The sequence below is a fragment of the Lampetra fluviatilis genome, chromosome 25 (assembly GCF_964198595.1).
Source record: "Lampetra fluviatilis chromosome 25, kcLamFluv1.1, whole genome shotgun sequence".
Lineage (NCBI taxonomy): Eukaryota > Metazoa > Chordata > Hyperoartia > Petromyzontiformes > Petromyzontidae > Lampetra > Lampetra fluviatilis.
In genome coordinates this window covers 7,164,111-7,189,798 of record NC_136299.1, presented here as the reverse complement: position 1 = coordinate 7,189,798, position 25,688 = coordinate 7,164,111, and the positions used below count along the sequence as shown (strand labels likewise).

At 54.7% G+C, this 25,688-nt stretch overlaps 1 protein-coding gene across 2 annotated transcripts; it reads right to left on the bottom strand.

The window, feature by feature from the left end:
• Positions 1 to 696: 696 nt before the first annotated feature.
• On the bottom strand, positions 697 to 25,486 carry MTR (5-methyltetrahydrofolate-homocysteine methyltransferase). Of its 2 annotated transcripts, XM_078868136.1 has the most exons (31): positions 24,996 to 25,486; positions 19,137 to 19,339; positions 17,719 to 17,808; positions 16,736 to 16,805; positions 16,023 to 16,115; positions 15,524 to 15,630; positions 15,200 to 15,259; positions 14,998 to 15,092; positions 14,546 to 14,646; positions 14,234 to 14,295; positions 13,889 to 13,956; positions 13,421 to 13,500; positions 13,058 to 13,170; positions 12,383 to 12,523; positions 11,904 to 12,089; positions 11,268 to 11,447; positions 10,887 to 11,003; positions 10,174 to 10,314; positions 9,511 to 9,600; positions 8,548 to 8,700; positions 7,725 to 7,832; positions 7,326 to 7,494; positions 6,654 to 6,774; positions 6,184 to 6,265; positions 5,891 to 5,989; positions 5,448 to 5,679; positions 4,978 to 5,201; positions 4,461 to 4,661; positions 3,732 to 3,924; positions 3,111 to 3,223; positions 697 to 2,568 (listed from the first exon to the last, which is right to left on the bottom strand). In XM_078868136.1, exons 1-31 carry the CDS (start codon positions 25,030 to 25,032, stop codon positions 2,458 to 2,460), a joined length of 3,840 nt encoding a protein of 1,279 aa, XP_078724262.1. In that variant the 5' UTR covers positions 25,033 to 25,486; the 3' UTR covers positions 697 to 2,457. The 2 variants fall into 2 exon arrangements, with proteins under 2 accessions (XP_078724262.1, XP_078724263.1); XM_078868137.1 differs by lacking the exon at positions 697 to 2,568 and having other exon boundaries at positions 5,452 to 5,679.
• Between the last annotated feature and the right edge of the window lie 202 nt (positions 25,487 to 25,688).

Sequence of the window (25,688 nt, the reverse complement as noted above, 5' to 3'; positions counted from 1 at the left end):
TTGCCCTTCCTGCCTAACTCAATCGGCTCAGCCAGCCCAGTGTCCTTCGCTCATTTTCAGAGGGGAGGGGGGGGGGCACTTTCGCCGATAAGACATCGGTGTCAGTAAGGTTCGTCACATTTGAAACCATTGGGGTTTGACAGTACGATGATGATGCAGACCTGTCAACATCTTACCAGTGCCTTACCTTATTACACACCAATTCAGGACCTTTTTGGTCACCCCGTGCCCTTCTAAATCTCAACGTTCATCCTCCAGTCCCATCACAAGAAACACAAATTTTTGTTCTTGTTTCCGCCAATGCCCCGCGTGCCTTGCAATGTAGAACACCGGGCGAAGGGCGAAGATTCACACCCACTGGATTCGATCTTCACGATGTGCGGTCACGATTCCGTTCAAGAACAAATGTTTTTGTTTTCTCTCTTTCGTACTGAAATAAAATGACGTGGGCAAAGTTGGCCAAAAAATAATACTGAAATATAGCAACATTCATGATGAAAACTAAAAGTAAGGAATATATGTACACAGGCCAACACAAACTAGACATCTAGGGGAATAGTTTTTTTACAAAAGTGCTGTGTAAAACGTTAAACTTGGGTAAACATTTTGCAACTTTTAAGACTGCATAAACACGCAAAAACTACAAACGGTACAGTAATCAAAGTGTGAACACAGACTCCATAGTAATTTTTTAATTGTTAAATAATTCTCTGCATTAACATTTAAACTTACACAAAATATAGCATGATAAATTCTGTATCAAAACAATCTATTTCAAGTGATACAGTCGTTTGATGCGAGCGTGCGCATAAGACGGTGAAGAGTGAGGTGTGACCCAAAGCAAGCAGAGCGAAACTGCAGCGCTGCAATGGCTCGGCTCCCACCACTGCTGCCAGTCGCGTGACGCCCACTAGAGGGAGCTCTAGAGACAAGATCCTTCAGAGCAGGGGTCGGCTACCTGGAACAGCATGCGGCGGCTCTTGAAATAGGAAAAAAATGGCTCTGTTATTTTGGTTGCCAACCCCTGGCCGTGGGAGCCCAGTTCACCGTGTGAGCCCAGATCACTGGGAGTCCAGATCACCGGGAGTCCAGATCACCGTAGGGAGGGGTCGGCAAACTGGCTCCGGAGCCGCATGCGGCTCATTAAGGACCGTTTTGAGACGTTATTTATGAAGGACCACCCCGTCTCGTATTCAACACGTGCATTGCGGCTGTTGAAAGAGTTTTTTTTATCGAATTCGAACGAAAATGGTTTTTCTTATTTTAATTGCTGAACCCTGCCCTAGAGGGAGAGACTCGGCCTAAATTAGGAATTCAAGAAAGATGAAAATACTGTAATTGTAATACTTCGGAGCACCTGGACATGTAGAAAACAGTCATAGTGAGAGGTATACATTTAAATCATCTCGATTGAAAACTCATTTTTTCAGAACTGCCTTTTGTGTTTAGTAAGTTGTCCCTTCCCGCACCTCCGATTAGCACGGTTGGCTACATACGGTGTGTGCAAAAGAAGTTCAACATACGTACATACTGGATGTGGTGTGCTGGGTGCCGAATTATTGTCGGGTTACAGACCTGGAACGGATTCGGGTCGCACGGAAACTGGAGGAAGTGCGTGACAAGCGATCCACAGCCACAGTGGGAGGGACACGCTGCCGGATGTGGTGTGCCTGGCACAGATACTGCAATGTATTCTGGACAGACTCCGCCGAAATTGAACCCTGGGCGTTTGAGTGCCTGTAGCACGAAAGGTCAACTTACCCCAGGACATGTGACCTCAGTGGCACATCTCTCCGAGTTGACCAATTTAACTCCGTTACGTGCTTTGCGTGCCCGATGGACTGCTAAATTGTTAAATAAACAAGTATACTTGATGTACAACTTGTTTTTCATATACATATACAGGCATATACATAATTAACTAAATTTCTATGCAATCAATTTCTCATCCTGAAATTATTTCCCAGGATTCCACAAAATATTCCGCTGGGTGCGTGGCACTGACACGCAGCACCCATCCTCACCCCCCACCCCCACGGCGTCCGTAAACGACGTCTGCGGTGCAGCGAGTGAACGGACGAATGAGTGAGCGGTACAAAGCGACTGCATCGCCATGGGTGTCACAGTAAACAGATGCGTCCGTCAGTGGACTGCGAAAAGTGGCGTCCACACCCTGAGCACCATTGAAAAATCGCCGGGTGCCTGCTAACGACAGCCACAGCAGCAGCATTAGTAAAGTTCAACCGTAGTGTTTTCGTTTTCCTCCGCGCGTGGCCGCCTTATCGGCGGCATTTCACCGGAGCCGCCGCCCATCGGGGGATGTTGTTGACATCGTGGCGGGAGAGGAGGGGAGGAGCAAGTGGGGCGAGTGGCGCCAATGGCGGCGTCGTCTCCCGGCGCGGGCAAGCGTTAGCCACGCGGTGGCGGCGGTTTACGCCCCGGCGGCGGTGAGAGCCGTTATCTGTAGCCATTGGCGGCGTCAGCGTCAGCGTCATAGGCGAGGTTGGGTCGCAGCCAGCGCTCCGCCTCCTCCAAGGTGATCCCTTTGCGTGCCGCGTAATCCTCCACCTGGACGATGCAACGACACGTCAATAGTTATATCAACACAGCAATTACAACGATTTTTTAATTCGAGAAGTTGAATTTTTTCACAATAGCAAATGGGCTAGCAAATTTTTGTAAAATGGATGGAATGAAAAAATATATGCTCAGAGGGGTTGAAGTGAGGGTTTACTGACATGGGTGGAAAGCAGATGACAATATGGTGAATAGGCATGCGATGCAACCATGCAACACTATACATTATTACGGTTGTGATATATACATCAAGTAATTCGTGAGACTATTACAATGCACAGTATTCCAAATTGCATGCTCATGAAGCAGACAAAGCTTTACAAACAAGGCAGAAAACCTTGAATTATAACAAGACCAAAAAAAATGAATCCATCCTTGAGCTGAACCATGAACTTAAATCACAACACATGCCTAAAGACTGTGTATGGATAAAGACACTTCGCGAAGGGATGGGGGAGGAGAATGAACGAGCTGGACATTTAACCCTTGACCTCACTATCGTTGGACACTGATTGGGGGTGCGGTGCCATCACCTGCTCCTTGGTGATCTTGCCGACCCCAAAGTACGTGGACTTGGGGCTGGAGAAGTAGAGGCCGCACACAGAGGCCGCCGGGGACATGGCGAGGCTGTCGGTCAGTTCGATCCCTGGACGGGGGGCAAGTGGGTGGCATGCATAGAGGGATCAGTGACAGTGAAGTACGGGGAGCGGGAAGGAGTGCAGTGGGTGTGATGGGCGAGGCAGACGGAGAGACCCAGGGTGTGGCAGTAGGAGAGAGAGGGATGCAGGTAGGCAGGCACAGGGATTGAGAAATCGGAGGCACAGAGGACAGGAAGGTGAGAGCGGAAGAGGAGCACAATTAGAGGGAGAAAAGCAGAGGGGGACAGAGAAGGAGGAATGGAGAGAGATAACGACAGAGAGAAGGAGACCCTCATGAAACCGAGGTGAGTTCGAGAGCGATTGAGCGAGCCTACAATTCCAGGAGTGAGTGTGAGAGCGATCAATTCGAGCGATCGATCAATGAATCGATCGATCAATGAATCGATCGATCAATGAATCGATCGATCAATGAATCGATCGATCAATGAATCGATCGATCAATGAATCGATCGATCAATGAATCGATCGATCGTTGGTCCACGGCGGGGCGCTCACCCGTGTCCCGCTGCACGTTGGCGAGCCGCCACATGGCGATCTTCTCCGAGTGGTCGGGCTGGCTGGGGTAGCCCGGCGCCGGGCGGATGCCGTCGTAGCGCACGCGCAGCATCTCCGCCGTGTCGGCGCACTCGTCCGGCGCATAGCGCCACAGCTCGCGGCGCACGCGAGCGTGCAGCTCCTCCGCAAACGCCTGTGTTCGGACGGGCGGCACCGCCGTGCCACGCACGCACACACGCACGCGTCAGCAACAGAGCGGACAACGCTACCCGGCACTGTCGCGGGATGGCCGACGGGGTTTCGGTGGCCCCGGCCAACGGATTCATAATGGCTGTGTCGAAGCACCAGCCGAGATATTTCGGATCTCAAGAACGTGACCCGGTTTAGTCCCAGAACAACCGCCGTTAAGTTTGCATGAAGTGGTGCTAGTTTCATTTAGCCTGGAAGGAGATGACGGAAGAAGATAAAAGCCGACCCCACATCTGAACTCGACGAGCTGCTGACGGCGGCGGGTCCTGTGCTCGACTTTGATGTTGTCATGACCCACAACCCCTTGCTCAACGAGCTCCGGGAAAAGCCGCCGCGAATACGAGGGCACAACACACTGCACCGTCCGCGTGCGCGCTTCGGATGTTGGATGTTTGGCTCGTGGTGAGCTCCCCACCCCCCCCCCCAACTTCCCCAGCCCCCCACCCGCCCCCCGCCCCCCGCCCCTGGGTTAATGCCGACCTCGGCGAGGCGGTCGGCGATGGCCTTGACCATGATGGAGTGGTAGTCGTCGAGCTCGCGCTCGTAGCGCCGGCACTCTTCATCGGCGCCGAAGCAGCCGACGGCGAAGAGGCCGACGTAGTCGCGCACGCGGGCGCCGCGCGGCGCCACGAAGTCCGACAGGCACAGGTACGGGCCCGGATCCGACGAGTCCTTCTCCGCCTGCGCGCAAACACATCACATTACGTAGATCGTCGTTATTTTAAATAACGTGGTGGGATTTTATATCACGGAAAATCATGCGGCGGAGGCATTGCGCAATCTAACGCTTTCTAACGCCGCGGTTGTCCCCGGCGGCATTCAATCTGCGATCTCTGCGGCTGTGCCCTTGGCCCGGTAATTCCTTTGTCACATGCGCGGTCAGAGTACGGGGTAAAATAAAAAATGTGTGTAATAAGGTGGGAGCAGTGCCCCCCCCCCACCCTCCCCCCCCACCCCCCCACCCTCCCCCCCCCACCACTACCCACGGGACCCCCACCTGCTGGCGCAGGCCGTGCAGCACGGCGACGGGCGAGGTCCCCTCCCCCACGTCGTCGTCGCTGTCCCCCCTCGCCTCCTCGTCGCCGCCGAAGACGTGGATGTCGTCGCCGACGGCGCACGCCGGCCAGAAGCCGACGACGCCGTTGCCGTGGAGACGCCCGCTGTCCAGCAGCTCCGAGAGCAGCGCGGTGGCGTCGGCGAAGAGGTTACGCGCCACCTCGCCTACGCACGAGGGGGCGGGGACGGAAGAGTGGACGAGCGGGCAGGTGAATGGGTGAGCGAGCCGTGGGTGGATGTCACGGGGCGAGTGCGTGAATGAGCAAGCCATCAGACACGCAAGAGGCACGCGAGCAAGCGATCGAAGGGGCAAGTGGGCGAGCGGGATTGTGTCTAAGCGAATAAGTGAGCGGGTAAGTAAGCGAACGGGTGAGCAATTGAAAGGGCGAGCGAGCGAGCGGTCGAACTCACCGACCGTCTTGTCCTTGAAGATCTTGGGGTAGGCGCGGTTGGGGTAGCGCCCGCGCAGCTGCCACACGTCGAAGAACGGACGCCAGTCGATGTAGGGCACGACGCGGTGCAGGTCGTAGTCACGGAAGACGCGCGTGCCCAGGAAGCTGGGCTGCACGGGTTGAGGGTGCGAGGCCCAGTCCACGTGCAGCGCGCGTTGTCGCGCCTGCTGCAGCCCCAGATATTTGCGGTCCTGCGACGGGGGGCGGGGAGGTAACGGTTAGGGCTGACGATTTTGGTGATGGCGAAACCTGGGCTGCGGGTCCACACAGGGCAGTAATGTAAACGATGTCGGCACTATCATCAGCACTACTACCACCATCACGAATACTATCATCGTCGTCAGGGGTTAGAGAGGCGATGGCCCCTGGGCGCGTATCCTTGGGCGAGTCGCGGTCGGTCACCTTCAGCGAGTCGTAGTGCTCCTGCCGCAGCTCCTCATATTCATCCGCCAGCTCCTCCACATAGTCCTGGCGCACGGTGCCATCCAGAAGGCTGCAGCACTGTGTCGCGCACGGAGACACGGATCGCTTGACGCTCGACACAAACCACGCGGAGGCCGTCCCATGGATAACACGAGTGATGATATTCGTGGTGGTGATGCTGGTGGTAGTGCTGGCGAACATGGCGGGAGTGGTGTTTGAGGACAATGGTGACAGTGCTGCCTGTGGTTGTTGTGGTGGTTGAGACGACGCACCACCACGACGCTGCGCGAGGCGTCCAGCACGTGAACCACGGTGCCACCGTAGCGCGGGGCGATCTTCACCGCTGTGTGCCGCCTGCGCTCGTCCAACCGCAACCACAACAACGTCAAACCACTTACAATGCAAGCGAAATCGTGATTATGGACCGGCGTCTGTGCAACAGTTGCACGGACCCCTCCCCACAGACCCCTTCTCTCGGACCCCTTCCCATGGGCCCCTTTTCACGGACCCCTTCCCACGGCCGCGCAGTCCACAGCTCAGGAACAAGAGCTCGACGGAAAACACGGCACACGTGACAAGTTAAAATCATCATTCAACTACTGCCGAGCCGAGTATGCACTGCAAACGGGAAGGAAAAAAACCTACAAGGCCCCCCCCCCTCCCCGCTGCTTCGATCGAGGATGTCCGCGATCGGTGACACCCCCTCCCCCCCGCCCCCCATCTCCCAACCGCAGCCACTCACTGGGAAGTAGTGGCCCCACCAATGAGCAGGGGGATGCGCATCCCAACGCGCTCCATCTCCCGAGCGACATGAATCATCTCGTCCAGCGAGGGCGTGATGAGGCCGGACAGCCCGATGAAGTCTGGCGTGGGTGAGGGGGCAGCGGGTTGGGGCAGCAGGTAGGGGGAGAGGGGTAGGGGGGGGGGCATCAGAAGAAGTCGGGGCAGGGGTCAGTGGCAAAGTCACATTGGAAATTTTGCTTGAAGGGAAAGGGGACCCAGTGGTGTGGGGCTAAATGCAACCGTAACGCTGCGATGTAATTGGGGAATGTTATTGCCGACGACCAAATCACCCGGAATGCCACCGATATTGTCAGATCTCGAAAGCTAAGCTGGTTTTTGGCCTGAACTTCGTTTGGATGGGTGACCACCATTCACAGCAGCTTGTTATAGGCTGATGTGGGCCTATATTGCGGGCAGCAGAGAGCAGTGCAACACAAGCCATTGTTGTACTGTATTTCTATGCTCCCGCCTTCGCCAAACTACACTGACGGGCGTGGTCAAGTGTGGTCATATTACCTCCTCGATTCCTGCACCCTCCGCCCCCCTGCCCCTGCCAAGACTTGTGCCTCCACGGAGGCCCTCATCCAGCAGTGGATTCACAGATCGCCTGGCTTCAGCCCGGGCCCCTCACCTGCGCGGTGCTCCACGGCCGCCTGCAGGATCTTCTCGCACGGGGTCATGACCCCCAGGTCGATGACCCGGAAGTTGTTACATCCGAGCACCACGGAGACGATATTCTTGCCGATGTCGTGGACGTCGCCCTTCACAGTCGCCAGCACCATGGTGCCCTGGTACGGATCCTGCACGCACGCACGCGTGGGCGAGGTGAGGGTGGAGATGAGGGTGGAGGTGAGATAGAGGTGTGGCTGGGTGGCTCAGTGGGGATGATACACCATGGTGCCCTGGTACGGGTCCTGCACACACGCACGCACGCCTGGCGACACGGTACGCGCCGGAGGAGAGCCCTGGCGGCACGGAGCGGCGCTCTCATGGTGGCTGCGGTGCGGATTTCACAGCGTGCGCCACCCACCACCTCGTCGGTGCAGCCAGAGAGGATCATCTGCTCCGCGCGCTCCTTCTCCATGAACGGGATGAGGTGTCCCACTGCCTTCTTCATCACACGCGCCGACTTTATCACCTACATACACGGACAAAGATCCCCACCACCACCACCCGTGTAGGCTTCACAGACTGTATAGGAGCAAGTGCCGCAAATGAAGACTGGCACGGCACACAAGGGGCTAGCGGTGTGGTCGACACCACTGCTCGACCACCTTCGTCTCCCCAGTGCTTACACAAGGTGATCGTCTGAGGCTTAGTTGACCTCGGGACGACCTGAGCCTGATGCAGATATTCGCCACCGATCTTAGCCATGGCCGGGATTTGAACTCGGGCTACCGGGTTTGTAATCACTGCACTACAGCTCCGCCACACACCTACACAGCTCAGGCACTCGTTAATCTGCATCGCCCTCTGACCGTGTCACTGTCACCGCACCCATCATCTTAAACCCTTGAGGGTCAACCACCCGCATATTCACGTGCCTGGTTTCCAGTATATCCGGGACTGGTATCCCCCCTTTTGCCGGTTTCAATATTAAACTCTCAAAGATCGACTATCCCGGATATTGTAACCTTATGTGGGTATGTGGGTATACTTGGGCTGTTTTTATATATAGTATAAATTGATTATCTTTCATTTAATTTTATTTTTATTTTCTTGTTTTATTTAATTTAAATTTATGAATGATGCCCTGACTGGTGAGCATTTTAAATTTCGTTGTACTGGTGACAATGACAATAAACGATCTATCTATCTATTTATATTCTGGTCCCGGGGCGCCCCCTCCTCACCTGCGGCAGGAACATCTTTCCCTGCCCGAAGAGGTCGCCGACGACCTTCATGCCGCTCATGAGCGGGCCCTCGATGATGTGCAGCGGCCGCGCGTACTGGACGTGGTCGAGGCGAGCCTCCTCCGTGTCCTCCACCACAAATTTCTCGACGCCCTAGGGGGGAACCGGTCGCAGACGTCCGTCACGCGCGTCCGATTGGCGGGCGGGCGCTGCAGATGATGAATGCCGATCCATAAGCCAGGCCCCCGTCGTGCCCCCCAACCATCGGCCGGCTTTGTCCACACATCCACGCGAGTGGTTGCGCAAGCAGGAAGTTAAACGGCTCATCTCGGAGTTCGCGACGTGCAGCGCGCGGACAGACGTGTCACCAAAAACCGCCGTCGCCGGACGGTGCAGTTCGTCTCTCCTGCGAGCAACCGCTCGCGCAACCGGTTGCTCAGACGTACACACACACACACACAAGCGATTCAGTTGCACGCAACCGAGGCAAGCAACTGACCGCTCAATGGATGCACACGTGTCAAATCGTGCAACCGAACGTCTAGTCCGGTTGTGATTTATGCAAATTACGTGAAAATTATATACAGATTACATGCGCGTATGTGCAGGCTAGAGATTACGAGGGCCAGGACGCATCTTGGCACCAAAGAAGGAGCATGGCCGGTGGTTGAGACTCACGGCCAAGCGGCAGCCACCCGAGAGAGGGACGTGCACCACGGAGATGGAGCGACGAGATCAGCTCGTGTGTAGGAGCTCGGCGGGATAGTAACACGGGTGGGGAGGCCTTCATCAAGTAGTGGGGAGAACGTGACCGATGATGGTCACGCGAGCACGCCATGCACACGCCCGGCCGTGCACATCTAAATCCCAGCGCTGGCGCCAGATGACCGTTCCCATTGCACCCAAGTACTCGTTTTTAGGCCGAGTAGGCATAGGGAAGGGTCAGGCCAAGTTGGCTGGTACCTTGACGAGGGCGTACTGCAGCCTGGACTCCACGGAGCCGCTCCTCCATTCGTCGTTTTGTAACGCCTTCTTGCAGCCTTTGGTGTGTAACTGTGGGGGTGCGAGGGGGGTCGGGGTGGAGGGGCGGTGGAAGGTTAAGGTGTCACACGCAGAGGTTGGGAAGCAGTGGGAGGAAGCGTGGGGTGGAGACAGGAGTTCTAGATTTGAAGCTTTCGTGACTGCAAGGATTCATATTCTTAGGTTTTTTTTTCGGTAAAGTCACGTAGGTAAAAACATTAAAATTAATAAAAAGTAAAATAAAATAAAAATCACGACGTTTCGGAGTGGTAGCTCCTGCAATCTCTCATTTACTTGATACAGCTGTCGTGGCTGTGACGGTTCCACCTGAAGACGGAAGCTTGTGTTGCCTCCGAAACGTCGTGATTTTTATTTTATTTTACTTTTTATTAATTTTAATGTTTTTACCTACGTGACTTTACCGAAAAAAAACCTAAGAATATGGAGACAGGAGGCCACAGAAGAGACTGGGGGAACCGGGGAGAGAAAACGATGCAGGCACAGGCGGGCAAATGCACGCGCGCACGCACACGCGGGCAAACGCACGCACCTACACGTCGGCGGACACACGCACGCTCTTACACGTGAGCACACGCGCGCACCCACCTGTGCGTACTGCAGCAGCTTGTCCGTGGCTTCGGGGTCGCGGTTCCAGATGAGCTTCTCGCACATGTCCAGCAGGTCCTTGTCGATGTCGTCGTACACGGGGAGGCAGCCTGCATTCACGATGCCCATGTCCATGCCTGCCTGCTCCAAACACGCGTACATACAGAGACAAACACACACACATACAAACGTAGAGAGACACACAAACATATACATGGAGACAGACAGACACCCACATGCAAAGACATGCACTCACACAAAACAATCGATACAAGACATTAAAACCACTGACAACACGAAAAATCTCATTTTAGCTCAAGACCACTGTGCGGGTGAATCGATGTCACATGCCTCGCGTGGAGTTTGCGGTACAAGCAGTGTGTATGTGCATGTGCGTGCTACATACGGTGTGTGTTGTGTACATTGTGTCAACGGTGTGGGTGTATGATGTACTGTGAGCGGTATGTGTGTCTACTACACACGCTGTGCGTGTGTGGTGTGTGCGGGGCGTGTGCAGTGTGCGTGTGGTGCGTGTGCGGGTTCGTGTGTGGTGTATGTGATGTGTGTGGTGCGTGTGCGGGTTCGCGTGTGGTGTATGTGATGTGTGTGGTGTGTGTGCGGGTTCGCGTGTGGTGTATGTGATGTGTGTGGTGTGTGTGCGGTGCACGTTTGGTGTGTATGTGGTGCACGTGTGGTGCACGAGCGGGGCTTGCCTTGATGGCGTGATACAGGAACACGCCGTGCATGGCCTCCCTGATCGCCTCCATCCCGCGGAATGAGAAGGAGAGGTTCGAGAGGCCCCCGCTCACCCGCGCGCCGGGCAGCGTGGCCTGCCGTCCGTCGGGGCGAGAGCGTGGGGGTCACGTGGTGGGGGTCACGTGGGGGGGTCACGCGGTGGTCACGCAGGGACAACTATCTCCAGACATTGTTTGTGTTGTGCCCCGTGTTCGTCTTGTGTCTCTGCGTTGTGTCTCGTACCAATTGTTACGTTAATGTGGTTCGAGATTTTCAGCATTTTTGAGATGAAAGTTGCATGAATGACGCAACGGTTTGACAATGAGAGGCTCCGGTGGGGAAGAGGGGGGGAGGCCCACCTTGATGCGCCGTGCAGCCTCCATGTAGGTGATGGCATAGAGGTTGTGCTCCTCCATGCCTGTGGCGATGGTAAGGATGTTGGGGTCGAAGATGATGTCGTTGGGGTTGAACCCGACCGAGCGCGTGAGCAGCTGGTAGGAGCGCGAGCAGATCTCCAGTTTGCGGTCGGCGTCCGTGGCCTGGGTGCAGCCCGCCGTCGCCTCAGTCAGTGTCGTCAGCATCATCATCATCATCATTGTTTTTATGAATATCCTCATCATTATGAGCATCGTCATTGCTGTCGTCATAATCAATATTATTTTCGTCGTCGTCATCATCACCACTTTCATGATAATGATAAGTATCATTATCATGACTATCCTCATTTTAACTATCACTGCCATGGTGGTAATCAAATCCTCATCATGACCAACGGTCAACATATATTCCACCACCATAATCACCACCACCACCACCACCTTCACCATCCACACATATAGATACCATCTTAACCAACAACACCATCATTACACCATCATCACCACCACCATCAGCATTCTTGTGATCTTTAGCATCATCTCCAACCCATTATAGGCGACCAACCACCGCCACCAGTACCATCACCACCCACGATCGTCGCCAGCGCCGCCACTCGCCTGCCCGATCTCGTCGAAGGCCATGACGACGAGGGCGGCCCCGTAGCGGCGCACGACCCGGGCCTTCTCCAGGAAGTCGGCCTCACCCTCCTTGAGGCTCACGCTGTTCACCACGCACTTGCCCTGGCAGCACTTGAGGCCGGCCTCGATCACCGCGAAGTTCGACGAGTCGATGCACAGCGGAACCTTTATTTATTTGACGGGGAAAGGAAGAGGGGAGATGGGTGAGCGGGAGATGGAAGTGGACATAAGTAGTTGTTTTTTCACTACTAGCTCCACTTTCCTCCCATATGTAAAACACACTGATTGGACGATAACATCTTAACATATAGACAACTGCAGAGCTTAGGCGAATGATGGCAGGGCCGGCTCAATCGGTAAGGCAGCAGCCACATTCTCTCGCTCTTCGAGAGCGAGTGAATCCTATTCGGCGGAGCATTACAAATTGACATTATTTTTGTTGTTAAAAGTGAAACCACCTTGGCGATGTCGGGCTCAGAGGCGATGAGCTTGCAGAAGTGCGCCATGGCCTCCACTCCGTTTAGCATCGCCTCGTCCATGTTGATGTCGAGGATCTGGGCACCGGACTCCACCTGGGACTTTGCAATCGCCAGGGCCTCCTGGCAAAGAGAGAGCACGAGAGAGAGAGAGAGAGAGAGCGAGAGAGAGCGAGAGAGAGAGAGAGCGAGAGAGAGAGAGCGAGAGAGAGAGAGCGAGCACGAGAGAGCCCAAATGGCGATTTGCCCTTTTCAGATTTTGTTCGGCTTTTTTCACAAGATGTTTACCTTTTAGTGATGGCCTCCGGCCCCCCCCCCCTCCCAGGTCTTCGACAACCCTTACGGCGCTGCGATGCCGCAACCCATCCATTGCATCTGTGCGCGAGCCGATTTTCCTGCTCCGTGTCCGTGGCGGTTGCCTCACGCGGACGCTTTCTCTCCATTGGCTGTGACTCCGTCACTGATCTCGACCACCGGACCATCATCCCTTCTCACTTTTAGGAACAGTCACCTTGCTGTCTGTAACGTGTAATCCCATTTGAGGAGGGTGGAGGAGGCTGGGGGAGGGTGGGGGCGAGTGGGGGCGAAGGAGGAGGAGATTGGAGGAGAGGAGAGGGGGGTTGTGGGCAGGGCAGGGGAGGGATGCGCACGCCTCACCTCGTACTTCCCGGCCGTGATGAGTTTCGCGAATCTGCGGGAGCCGGCGACGTTGCAGCGCTCGCCGATGTTGACGAAGTTGGTGTAGGGCCCGATGCGGAATGGCTCCAAGCCTAGGCCCGAGGGGTCAGGTGGTCAGGTGATCAGTGGGTCCGGGGACAGGGGTCGGCAGGGCACACCTTTTGAGTGCAAGGGTATGGTGAGGAGCGTTCAGAAGTTCACGACTCCACCTGCCCCTCGACATGGACGACCACCAGATACCCTGTGCTTGTACGAGAGTTGTGTGCGTATGCGTGCGTGCGTGCATACGCACACGTGCGTGTGCCCGTGTGTGCCCGCGTGTTTGTGTGTGTGTGTGCATACCCGCAAGCTGCATGTAGCCATCATGGGGGGATGTGGGTGGGACCCTGGGCTTGCACGTCCGCACCGCCTCCGCTATCGCCCTGCGGGGTCACACAGCAGAGCCATGCCGCACGGGGACAGTGAAGAGGTGGGGTAGAGGGGAGCAGGGTACAGGTATTGGCGGGGAGGGAGGGATAGTGAAGTGGTGGGGGGAGTGAAGCGGTGGGGGGGGGGGGAGGCGGTGGGGAGTGAATCGGTGGGGGGAGTTAAGAGACGGAGGAGAGGAGCGGCGGGGGGGGTGAAGCGGCGGGGGGAGTAAAGTAGTGGGGGGGGAGTGAAGAGGCGGGGGGGGGGGGGAGTGAAGCGGTGGGGGGGGGGGAGGGGGGGGGAGTGAAGCGGTGGGGGGGGGGGGTGAAGCGGTGGGGGGAGAGAAGAGGCGGGGGTGGGGGGGAGTGTTCGCGGAGGCGGGGTGAGGGGAAGGGGGCTTACTTGATGTGTGCGGGGGTCGTGCCACAGCAGCCACCCACGATGTTGACGAGGCCGTCCTGGGCGAAGCTCTGCACAACGTCGATAAACAACAATGAACAACAATGCACGACGACAAACAACGACAGATCAAGAGACTCAGTGAGGCTTTCCTGGGTAAACAAGCAAAATAAAAAAACATATAAAAATATATCACAGGTACCAAAGCATAACAATACTTTTATTAGCCTGCCTTGACAAGGTTATTAGCTTGATAGCTACTTTGTTCATTAGCCCATTGGGTGATTGATTGATTGCAAGCGAGCTGGGGAGGCTTGTGTGGGGTGCACGGGTCAAAGGGTCACGGACCTTGAGGTGCCCTGCCGTCATCTCCGGCGTTTCGTCGTAATCGCCAAACGTGTTTGGTAGACCTGGAACGCACAGCACACAGCGCACACCCCCAAGGTTACTCATCTCACACACACACGCCGCACACCCCCACCGACACTCATCTCACACACACACGCCGCACACCCCCACCGACACTCATCTCACACACACACGCCGCACACCCCCACCGACACTCATCTCACACACACACGCCGCACACCCCCACCGACACTCATCTCACACATCTCACACACACGCCGCACACCCCCACCGATAGGTGAGGTTCCTCACCTGCGTTGGGGTAGCAGATGACGAAGGAGGATGTCGCTTTGCCGATGGCCTCGACGAAGGGCCTCATGTCGGCCGCCCCCAGCGCGCAGTTCAGGCCGAGGCTGTGGGAACCAAGCGGCACGGCAGTTGTGAGCGTCGTGGTGCGAGTTTAACAATATGTTTTTTCCGCACCATCTATTATCCTGTCCGCAATAAGTTTCTGGCATGGGTTTCACATCAATAGCTTCGTTGTTGTTTGCCCTCTCGTTAGTGCGCACACTCCCTGCACAGTGCGATGATGGCCTGTAACCGGCGCAAGCCCCAATGATCCCTGGGGCCGCGCTCGTCCTCGTACTGGAGCTGCTCGGCTCAATGGGGTCTCGCCGTCTTCAATAATAATAATAACAAAGTCCGAGTACAATCGTAAGTGTCGTGGCACGAGGGTGACGGCGGTAGCGAATGACGCATCGCACCACATGGGCTGGCTGTGCGAGACGCTGATGACGAACGCCTCCCCCGTCTGCCCCGACAGCGTGCGGCCACTCTTGTCCACGATTGTGCCCGACACCTCGACGCGCACACGCACAAATGTACACGAGCCGTCACAAAGGGACACACACGACACAAGGTAAATGTGAAAATATGCAACGTGTCGAGTTTGCGTTCAACACTTACAAAGATCGGTTTCGGCTCAAATTCCGCTTCAAAGAGCAGCTGCAGAGCAAAGAGAGCGGCCTGCACAAAAACACAAATAAAAAGAATGACTTGTGATTCAAGTTCACATGAACCTTATTCTTCTGCCCGGTATAGCCTCCACTCACGTGCTCCCAATTCTCCACTCACTCCTGTTCTGGGCCATCACCTCCACATCCCTTGGTCTTTGTTCCCCAACTCCTCCACGACCAGAACCCCTACCCCTTACCCTCAGTCCACTCACCCCTCCCACTCTCTCCACTCGCCCCTCCCCTTCTCCACTCGCCACACCCCCGCGCCACTTGCCTTGGCATTGGCGGTGTCGAAGATTGTCTCGACCAGCATGATGTCGGCACCACCGTCCAGCAGCCCGCGCGCCTGCTCCGTGTAGGCCTGCACCAGCTCGTCAAACGCTAGCCACGGGGTAGGCAGGAAGGTCGGGGGGAGGAAGGGGGCGGGGGGCACAGCTTGTAGTGTATTTCGACGCACAGCGCTCGCAAGGGAAGGTTAGCCCCAAGGTATTCAAATTATTGAGACATAGATTCAAATGTATTATTTTTGTCGTTTTACCAATTTTATCCCGATTGTGCTAGCAAAACGGTGACACATCGTTAGACGAAGCCACCATTCGGAACTCTTGCAGAGCAATGCAACTCTGAGTGCTAGAGAATGACCCGCGAAAGCAGACCATGTCGAGCTACCTCCGAGGCACCTGTTGGCATTCTGCCGCATCTGTCGCAACTTGCCCAACGCGCGAAAGCCCAAATGTCCTAGAGTCCCTCCCCGGCTCCGCTGGAGGACTTACTGACGTTCCTGAACTCGGGTTTCTCCACGGACGGCGAGACGGACAGCGTCTTGTTTGTGGGGCCCATGGCGCCGGCGACGAACCTGCGCACACCTGCACAGAGCAACACCGCCAGCGGAGAGTTCCCGAGCCACGTCGATGCGCAAATGCCACCGTCGGCAACGTCCCCACCACGTACACGCCACCGTCAACTCGCACGTTCAACGACTCGCGACGTACGACGTGCGCATCACGGGCATGGAGACCGACGGAGAAAATGGAGCAAAAACTGTAGAGGGTGCAAAGCAGCATGAAGAGACGCACGCTTGGAAAAAGACTGCGACAAAGAAAGAGGAGCACGTGGATTAGAGGGCGACTGACGTGGCAACAATAGGACAATCGGGAAGGACATGCGGAGGTAGGACAATAAAAAAAATGAGTGGGACCACGCCACGACGCATCGCTGGCGAGGGATAAGGACCAGGCAGTCAAAGACGAGCGCCGGAGCGGCAGCCGAAAAAAAGGAACCCCTTCCCCGAGGACGTCCACCATGGGCATGGAGCGATGAAAAAACAGTTCGTGTGCAGTGGCGAGACGAATTGTTACATCGCAAAACCGCGAGCGATGATGTCAAAGATCCAGGAGTCGACAGAACACGGTCGGTTATGACGACGCCGAGGTGCATGCTGCGTGGATCGCGCGTGGCAACGCAGGTCGCGGCAGGTCGCCCGTACCCGTCTCGGCGCCCACATCCTTGGCTGCCCTCTTGGCCAGCTCCGCCGACACCTTGTTCAGCTCGTACGCCTGCAAGACAAGAGCACAGAATGTGAAGGCCCAACGTCTGACACCCACGCGTGGGCAACCGGGACCGCCTCGTCCTGAGCTGCGCTCCGTCGACACTGCGCCCAACCAACTCACTATGGCGCTGCCCTGGAGCATTATGGTTAAAAAAGCGTACAAAGCAGTACTATGTTCTGTGCCTCCACACGTATGCATGTACGTATGTTGAACTTCTTTCGCACAGTACATAGCCAACCATGCAAAGCGGAGGTAAACAAAATACATCGTTAACCTCTCGATTGTCCCAGACCAGTAGTGTCCGGCGGCAACGTAAATAAATGCCGCCGAATAATATCGGTGTGGAAAGCCAGACTATTACCCCAGAGAAGCGTGTGGCGATCCAGCCGCAGATAAGTCGTGGAAACGCCACTCATTTAAATAAGCAACTAGAGTTGAACTGCAACTCGACTTGTGGGACAACCTTAAGGCTTCCCTCGAGTCGACCCGGGTCATCTGTCGCCCCCCCCCTCCCCAGCCACCAGCCCCACCCCCCGTGTAGTCTGACCCACTGTCACGCACCACATGTGCCAAGCCTACGCGTAACCAGCCTGCACACAGCTCCAGTTGGCTGCCCATTCGGACAGGAACCTCAATTCCCCAGATGTGCGACTTGCACTCCTAGGGCTGGCCAGACCTCCACATCAAAATGCAGGACCAGCAGATGATTTAATGTTTCGGGAAAGTGCGGCCCGACCCGCGCGACGACTCGAGTTGCTCGGAAAATGTCACGTTAATGCCAATTCCGGTTGTTCATCCGTCAACTTGATTGCCGTGAGAAATCAGATCAACTCAAGATGGTCCCATGGCCATGTGACGCAGGGGTCGCCTTGCGGATCCACTGCTGTTTAGTCCAACCACCATCACCACCACCACGCACCATGTGCTCCAGGCCGTAATCAGCCTGCGCGATGCTCGTCCCACTGAACGTGTTCGTCTCGATGATGTCCGCCCCGGCGAGGAGGTATTCCTATACGAGCACGCACACACGCACGCACACACGCACACACGCACACAGGCACGCACACCCACAAATGAACACAAAAATCCCCCGAATAGCCTGAACAGACCGTCAGGGCAAATGCTGTTAGAATGCCTGCAGAGGACAACACAGTGTGGCCAGCACCACCCTCACACATATATACAAACACCCACACACAGAGACTTACAAAGACAAAGATCCCCCCCACTGTAGCCATACAGACCGCCTGCGCACACAGTAGCCATACAGACAGTTGGCAAAAGTGCTGTCAGCGAGCATCTGTACAGTTCCAGAGGTCGATCTCCGACACAGAGTGGTGCGCTGCTTTCTGCCAATGGTCCAAATGAGAACGTGTTCGTCTCGCGACACCAACGCCGATGGCACGAGAAGAAATAGAGCAAAGGTAAAGGCGCAGGGCTGCGATCGTTTGCTCACGCCACCGCTGGCAGAAGGGCCTTCACCAGAGGGAGCTCTGGAGAGACCCTCTAGACTGAAGGTGCTTGGCCTACTCTTCCACGCTGGTCAGGCGTCTTCGAAGAAGTAGCTGTACCCACACTTTATCACAATTAGAATATATAACAAGAATATCACTGGGTGGTAGATGTGACAAAGCAAAACCACGGACTCATCAATTTACCTCTCCCGGTAGATAGCAAAACTCGACAATTTTGACAAAACCTGCAATCGCGCCACGGGTTTGCATCACGCAGCGCTCAGGTCAGAGGTCGTGATGGTCATCATTTTTTGTTACTGTGTGGTGGGAGGAGTAAAGGTCTCGATCGCCGCTTGCGCAACCCGCCTCTCTTGCGAGGCCAGCGGCACGCTGCGAAGCGACTCGTGTCCCCTCGTTGACTTTGCTCAAACTTCCAGTCACGCGACGCACGCTCTGTTTGCTTTGCACGGGGCAGGAGGCGATGGCGTAGCCACAGAGTGCGCAGGCGGTGCAACTGCCCCGGGGAAGTCACAGGCCGGAGGGGCCCCGCGGGAGGGGACCTCAGGGCTGTCGTGTGGAGTGGGGGGATCCCCGTCGTGCTGCTGCTGGAGTCTTCACCGTCTCGGCGTCGCCAGTCAGGCGGTCTACCAGCTGTCCTGACTGGGAACCGTAATTGCTAAGTGTCACTGTCAGGCCGCGTTAATAAACACTGCCTCCTACTCTTAGTGTCTCTGAGTCAGTCACGACACATGCATGTCGTGTGATCGCCATAATCCATGGGGTTTCCTCGTCATTTGGGGGGAGCAGTGGATGTGGACTCATGTTCGAGCAACCACGAGGAAGGGAGTGACGTTCCTTCTCTCTCCCGCACGCGGGCACACACCCTGTGGATGCCGTAGATGACGTCAGGCCGCGTAATGCTCAGGAGGTCGTTGTTGCCCTGGAGAGGCCGGGAGTGCTCGCGGAAGGCGTCACCGCGGAAGTCCTCCTCGGCAAGCTGGTGCTGCTGGATCATGGTGCCCATGCCGCCGTCCAGCACCATGATGCGATCGCGCAGCACGGAGGGGAGCAGCTCCCTCAGGTTCACTGCCGGCGCAAGCGAGCGGACGGGAACATGGACGGACGGACAGACGGGCGGACATGCATACGTGTCGATACGCAGCGAAGGCGAGAAGCAGAAACACGACTACAGATGCACGTACACAGGAAACCGATACCCCTGTTACACTCGCACATCAGAGCCGTGCCAGCACAGGACCAGCGTGGCATGGGTGGTTTTCCACTGACATTTTACGGAGCCGAGTTGAGCTAGAACCCGAGTGGTGACACGTTGGTCTGAAGAGAACATCTGAATCCGAGTCGAACCGGTGCTAATAGAGGCATGCAACACGCGTGATGTCAGTCGGTGCGACTCGAACGCAGTGTCACCGCATCACCTATGCATCTTGAGGTCACTTAAATGCGTTGGTAGCACGATTCAGTTCATGCAGTGGAAAAATAAATCCGTGCCTTCTGACCCGTACCATGCTGGCTTGGTATGGCCCCAGCACGGCTCGGATGTGCAAGTGGAAAAGAGGCAAGAGACATACGGGCGCAGACACACCGCGTTCAACCGCACCGCTAACGCACGTGCACAGCAACGGCCGCCGTTCTCCACTGAGTAACTTCCACGTGACCAAGGTGCTCGTGCTAGGCGAGGTGTACTTTGAGGTCACGTGAAGTGTCGAAGGCTCACTGGCAGGAGGTCACGGGACAGACCCAGGCCACCAGCAAACACGGCGAGGAATGCCTCGCAGCGCAATCTCACTTCTAGTTTTAATCTCTTATCAGATGAACACAACTCCCTAGGCACAGGGACAAACGACTTTACATTAAAACACACACACGCGCAAGGCCACACTCACACACCATCTCTGTCAGCACATCACAGCTCACCCAGTGAGCACACAGCCAACAAGACAAACGTCCGCCCAGTGTCCTTTTGTGAAACAGACAGTTATACCGTTCGTATAAAATCCCTCATGTTTCATCTCCTGCTGGAAAGCCTCCTCCCCACGGGTTGTAGGGGTGAAGGTAGAGAACAGAGACAAGGGAGCACAGAAGTATAGTACAACAATGGATTTTGCTGCACTGCTGCCAACAGAGTAGCCCTGACAGCAGCATGAAACACCGGATATGCATGGTGGTGGTGGCCCATCTAAGTGCTATCCAGGCACTAACCGTGCTCAGCCTGCGGGATTTTAACGAGATCCTGGCGAGTTCCAGGAGATACACGGCCCAAGGAGGTGGCAGCTGCCGATCGAGACCCATGGAGCATACCATACCAGAACACTCATTAAAAAATTGTCATCACTCGCGCTTCGGGTGGGTGGGGTGGGGTGGACCCTCACACACTGGGCTCCGTGCCCAGCCCGCCTAGAGAATAAAGGGGGGACACTGCATTCGGTTCTCCGCATCTCCCCGTGAGATGAGAGGACCGCCTATGGCTGGGAAACAGTACTGCGGGCGAGGTGAGAGGTCACGGCTTGGCGGGGGGAGGGCCTCTTTCTAGAAACGTCCGGTGGGTTCAGCGTGGTGCACGGTGAATGGAGTTCAAAAGAACTTGCATACAAACACCTTGCGAAAGACCCAACGCAGAAGATCCCTGCGTCTAATCTTCCACAAGGGCTCATGGTCCACCCCAAATCGCATCTACTGCGCAAACCATGTCAGATGCAGCATGTACCTGATGCACACATGGAAAATTCTGGATGATCACAGTGCGACTGTGGTCATCCAGAAGAGACCCTACAACGTATAACGACACAGTGCCCAATCCACAAATACGAAGGAGACCCCACAGCGATAAACTTCCCTGTCCTGACACAGTTATCTGGCTTGGCCACAAGAATGTGAAATTGTAGTTGTGGCTCTGCATCTACATTGGCCATACGAAAGGTTGAAGTGAAGCAAAGTACAGTACAACGCCGGACGTCTGCCTCGCCAGAGTCCGAGGGGAGGTTAGGTCTTCCATCATCAGTCCCCCACTGGACTAAAACAAAGCGGTAAAAAAGACCACTGCATGCGTGGGAAACCGTCTTGCTGTGATTTAGGAGTAAGCGAATGTCTTCGAGATTTGAAAATCTATTTTTTTTTTACAGGAGGAAAAACCAAAACGAATTACGAATCAGAAAATTCGGCTGCGGAACACCTACTTGTTTAGTTTGTTACGCGAGTGCGCAAGCAGTTACAAGCGCGACTGGGAGAGCAAAAAATAACTCACCGCCAGGGCTGTTAGAACTGCCCCACACCAGCAGAATACACAGTCAATTATCATCAGTTTTAGAACGAGGCAAAAGGCCACAGGGTGCAGCGGTGGTTATTAGTGTGCCATGCTATGAACCCGGTGACCCGAGTTCAATAGACAGTCACAGCTAATATCAGTGGCAGGTTATAACAGAACCATGACTGACTTGGCAGCCAAGTGAGATGTTTAATTTTTTATAAGGCATGAAGGAAACTGGATTGACAGACAGACCCTCTGCAGTAAATGCGGGGAGCCGAGAAGAATGGCCTCAGCTTTGTTGCCGTCAAGTCGCAGGAAATCATCCTGCAGCCACCGGCATTGAACTTCAGCCAAACAAGTGGTGACAGAAGAGGAGGCAGGTGAGAGGTCAGACTTGGGGTTTGAATACATTCGTATGGCATTGGCATAGAAACGGCAGGAGACATCGAACCATTAGAAAAATTAGATCAAGTAAAGTTTTGTAGAAGCAGAATAGCAGGGACCCCCTAAGGGACAGCAGAAGAGACCGTGCCAAAGTAATTGGTGCAATGAGAACGGCTGGATTTAATATTTACAGTATTTGTTTTTATGAGGTTATTGTGACTTTAAACATCTCTTTTGCAATGGACGCCCGCATCGCTAAGCAATGCTGAGAACATTTACGTGATGGAAACGCTGCTGAATAATATTGGTCTGAAAATTGTATTTTAATCACATTGAAACACAATGGTGCCGTTTTATGTAAATTACATTAGTTTGAAAAGGGTGTCACACCTTAACATGTTAAACGTGCTCTTCCCCTTTTAACACATTTATATACATTTTCAAGAGGGTGCTGCAAGGTCATCATCAGCCGTGGTCAAGCCACTGTTGCACAAAGGCGTCCCCAATCCACCACCACCTCAAACTATTCTGACAAAATCTCCCAGGTTCAGGGGCCAAAATAACCTTTACAACTCGGAATGAAGACAATCCATGCTCCTTTGCAGCACATGCATTTGCGAGGTAATCAGTACAGTGTCCCAACTTATCTTTTACGGGGGGGGGGGGGGGTCGCAAATATACAGGCCACGGGGTCAGGAGGTCAGAAAGCTGAGTTGGCACTGCCGAAGTCAAGGGTTGGAATGCAGAAACCTGGCCGATCTCCAAAAGGTGGCGATGTGATGACCGATCTCAGCCCCATGCACAAATTAAATGAAAGCACGCAAGAAAATATCCCATAGAATCACAATTCGGATTATCAGGGCTGGGAGACAGGGACCGATAAATGAGGGGCATAGCCACTACAGATTATACGGGGGCTGGATTCAGAGTGGTGTAAAGAAAAAAAATGCTCGTTTAGGCTGTTTTATTTTCTTTATGTCAAAAGAGTTTTGGTTAGATCACTCTCTCTCTCATTGTCATCCCTTCCCCCTTACTTAACAAAAAGTTTCACTTTCCCCCATTCGGTGCCATCCCATCCTGTATGGTCTGCGGCAGCGAGCCCGGGAAATCTTCCCAATCCCGTGCTTTTCATAACCGGTTCGGCTTATGTTGGCGGTGTGTACACGTGTCATGACGTGATGTATCGAGTCCGCACATTGCCTCAATAAAAATGAATGCCTATTTTGACTAAATTCCAGCAGTGCAAATTAAAAGACGGCTCACGCATCAGTGGCGAGTGATAAACAAACCCTATGCACTCCACCAAGCCACCTCTAGACTCCTTCACCAACACGCAGAGACCACCATGATGAAGTATGGTTCAGAGAGGGCCTCATGACAAATGGCCGAGTGAAGCTGTGAAAGTGACACGCAAAGAAATATTAATTCTAGAGGTGTTGGCACGTAATACCGGACGCATATAAAATACACAGAGATACACAAACACTCACAAAGACACACACACACACACACAGAGGCGTACATACCGACACACCCAAATACCGAAACACACACACTGGAACAAACTACCACATACACATTGACACACACCGGAATATACTGGAACACACACACACACTTACACAAAGATCCCCCTTACAGCCATACCGTCTGTTGTGGGGTTAGTGCCGTTCGCGAGCATCTACTGACACATCGAGACACACCGCACTCGCACTCATACTTGTATCACAAAAAGACAAAGATCCCCCCCCCCGTGTAGCTTAACAGACTGTAGGGGCAAGTGCTGTTAGCGAGCACCTATGAAGGCCGACACGGTACACGATGGGGTGGGTGGCCAGCACCACGCCCGATCGCCTTCGTCTCCCCAGTGGCGATGTTTACACACCGCACCAGGTACTCATTTGAGGCCGAGTCGACCTAGAGGAAGCCCATGACCGGTTGAGATAATCATCACCGGTGTTGGCCGTGAGCGGGAATCGAACTCGGGTGGCTGGGTCCGTAGCGCGGCGCGCTAACCGCTGCACCACCGTTCCCCCTGCACATACATACACACACTGACGACACACACTGGAACACACGCGCACAAACAGCAAAGATCCCCTACATATTGGCTTCAGACCCTTGGGGCAAATGCTGTGAGCGAGCACCTTTATACAGTACACTGACACACAGTGGCACACTGGAATACAGCACACACACACACCGACACGTGCACACACCGACACACGCACACACCGGCACGCGCACTGACACACACACCGACACGCGCACACGCACGCGTACCGACACGGACACGTGCACGCACGCGTCTGTCATAACAAACACACGCGCCCTCCACGTGCACTCTTGGCAGGCAAGTGCCACAACCACAGACGCCGGCATTCAAAAACACCCAGCGGTCTTCATCATCATGATCGTCGGTCATGATCAATCCACTGCTGCATGAAGATCTCCCCCCTCCTCTGCGCGGATCCGTTGCCAGGCAATCAGCCGCCCGGCACCTGAACGCACGATCGGGATTTCATCGCTCCATCTCCTCGGAGCGAGGAGAAAACACCGCGGAGAAATACGAGGGGAGAGCAAACACACACACACGCACATAACTATGTAGCGATAACGCCGCCGTAACCCAGCAACCTACTTGCTGTACTATCGTTACAAGCTGGGTGTCTTGTACAAAGACAAAGATCCCCCGTATAGCCTGGACAGACTGTTAGGGCAAGTGCTGTTAGCGAGCACCTATTAAGGCCGATACGGTACACGAGGGGTGGGTAGCCAGCACAACGCCCGACCGCTTTTGTTTCCCCAGTGGCGATGTTTACACTCCGCACCAGGTACTATTTTAGGCTGAGTCGACCCAGGGGAGGGCCCAGGACCGGTTCAGATAATCGTCACTGGTGTTGGCCATGAGCGGGAATCGAACTTGGGTCGCCAGGTTCGTAGCGCAGCACGCTAACCGCTACAAACACACGCGACCACTGATCGCACCCACACATTATAAACCACACGTGACCCACCCATCACATCGTGATCCACCGACCCACCCACCCATTCGTCTCACGCGCGGCGGGGGGCGGGGGGGTGTGGACTCACGCTTTCCCGCCGCACCCGCCCCGAGTGTCGGAGGCATCGTGCAGGCTCTAGCAACTCCGCGACTGGCAACAACAGCAGCCGCTGTTGCGATTGCAACCTTTGACAGAGGGAGCCCCGTCACCGCAGAACGACAACAACTTGGCGCTCACGGGCAAAAGACGGAGGCGCCGGGTTGGGCGCGCGCTTTTATACCCTCACCCGGCCACGGTTGACCAATCAGAGGCGCGGAAATACCGCGTGACGTCACCCCCGCCTCCCCAATAACATGCCGCGTGACGTAAAACGCTGTTGGACGTCGTTGTCGTATGACGTCATGTTTCTATCTGGGTTATTGCCAATTAAAAAAACCATCAGAAAATGTTTTTTTATATTTAAATAAATATTTTTTACATATTTCATTTTCATCAGCCACCGCCTACCCACCCCATGGTGTAAGCAAGTGCAATCTCCAACTCTTATTTTCTACTCTTTCTGACCTCTATATTTTACGAAGAGCCATTCCCTGAAATGTCCCCTAATTATTGTTTTCAGTATAAGGCCACACACAGTGTAATTGACAAATGTGCCGAGTTAAAAAATTATATATTTGCGGGTCTTTTAATCCCCTTTTCTCACCGAGAGATCGAATGTATTATGTAAACAAATGCATGTTTCCAATCGGAGGTGGCACCAGATATGAACCTGCAAAAGGGA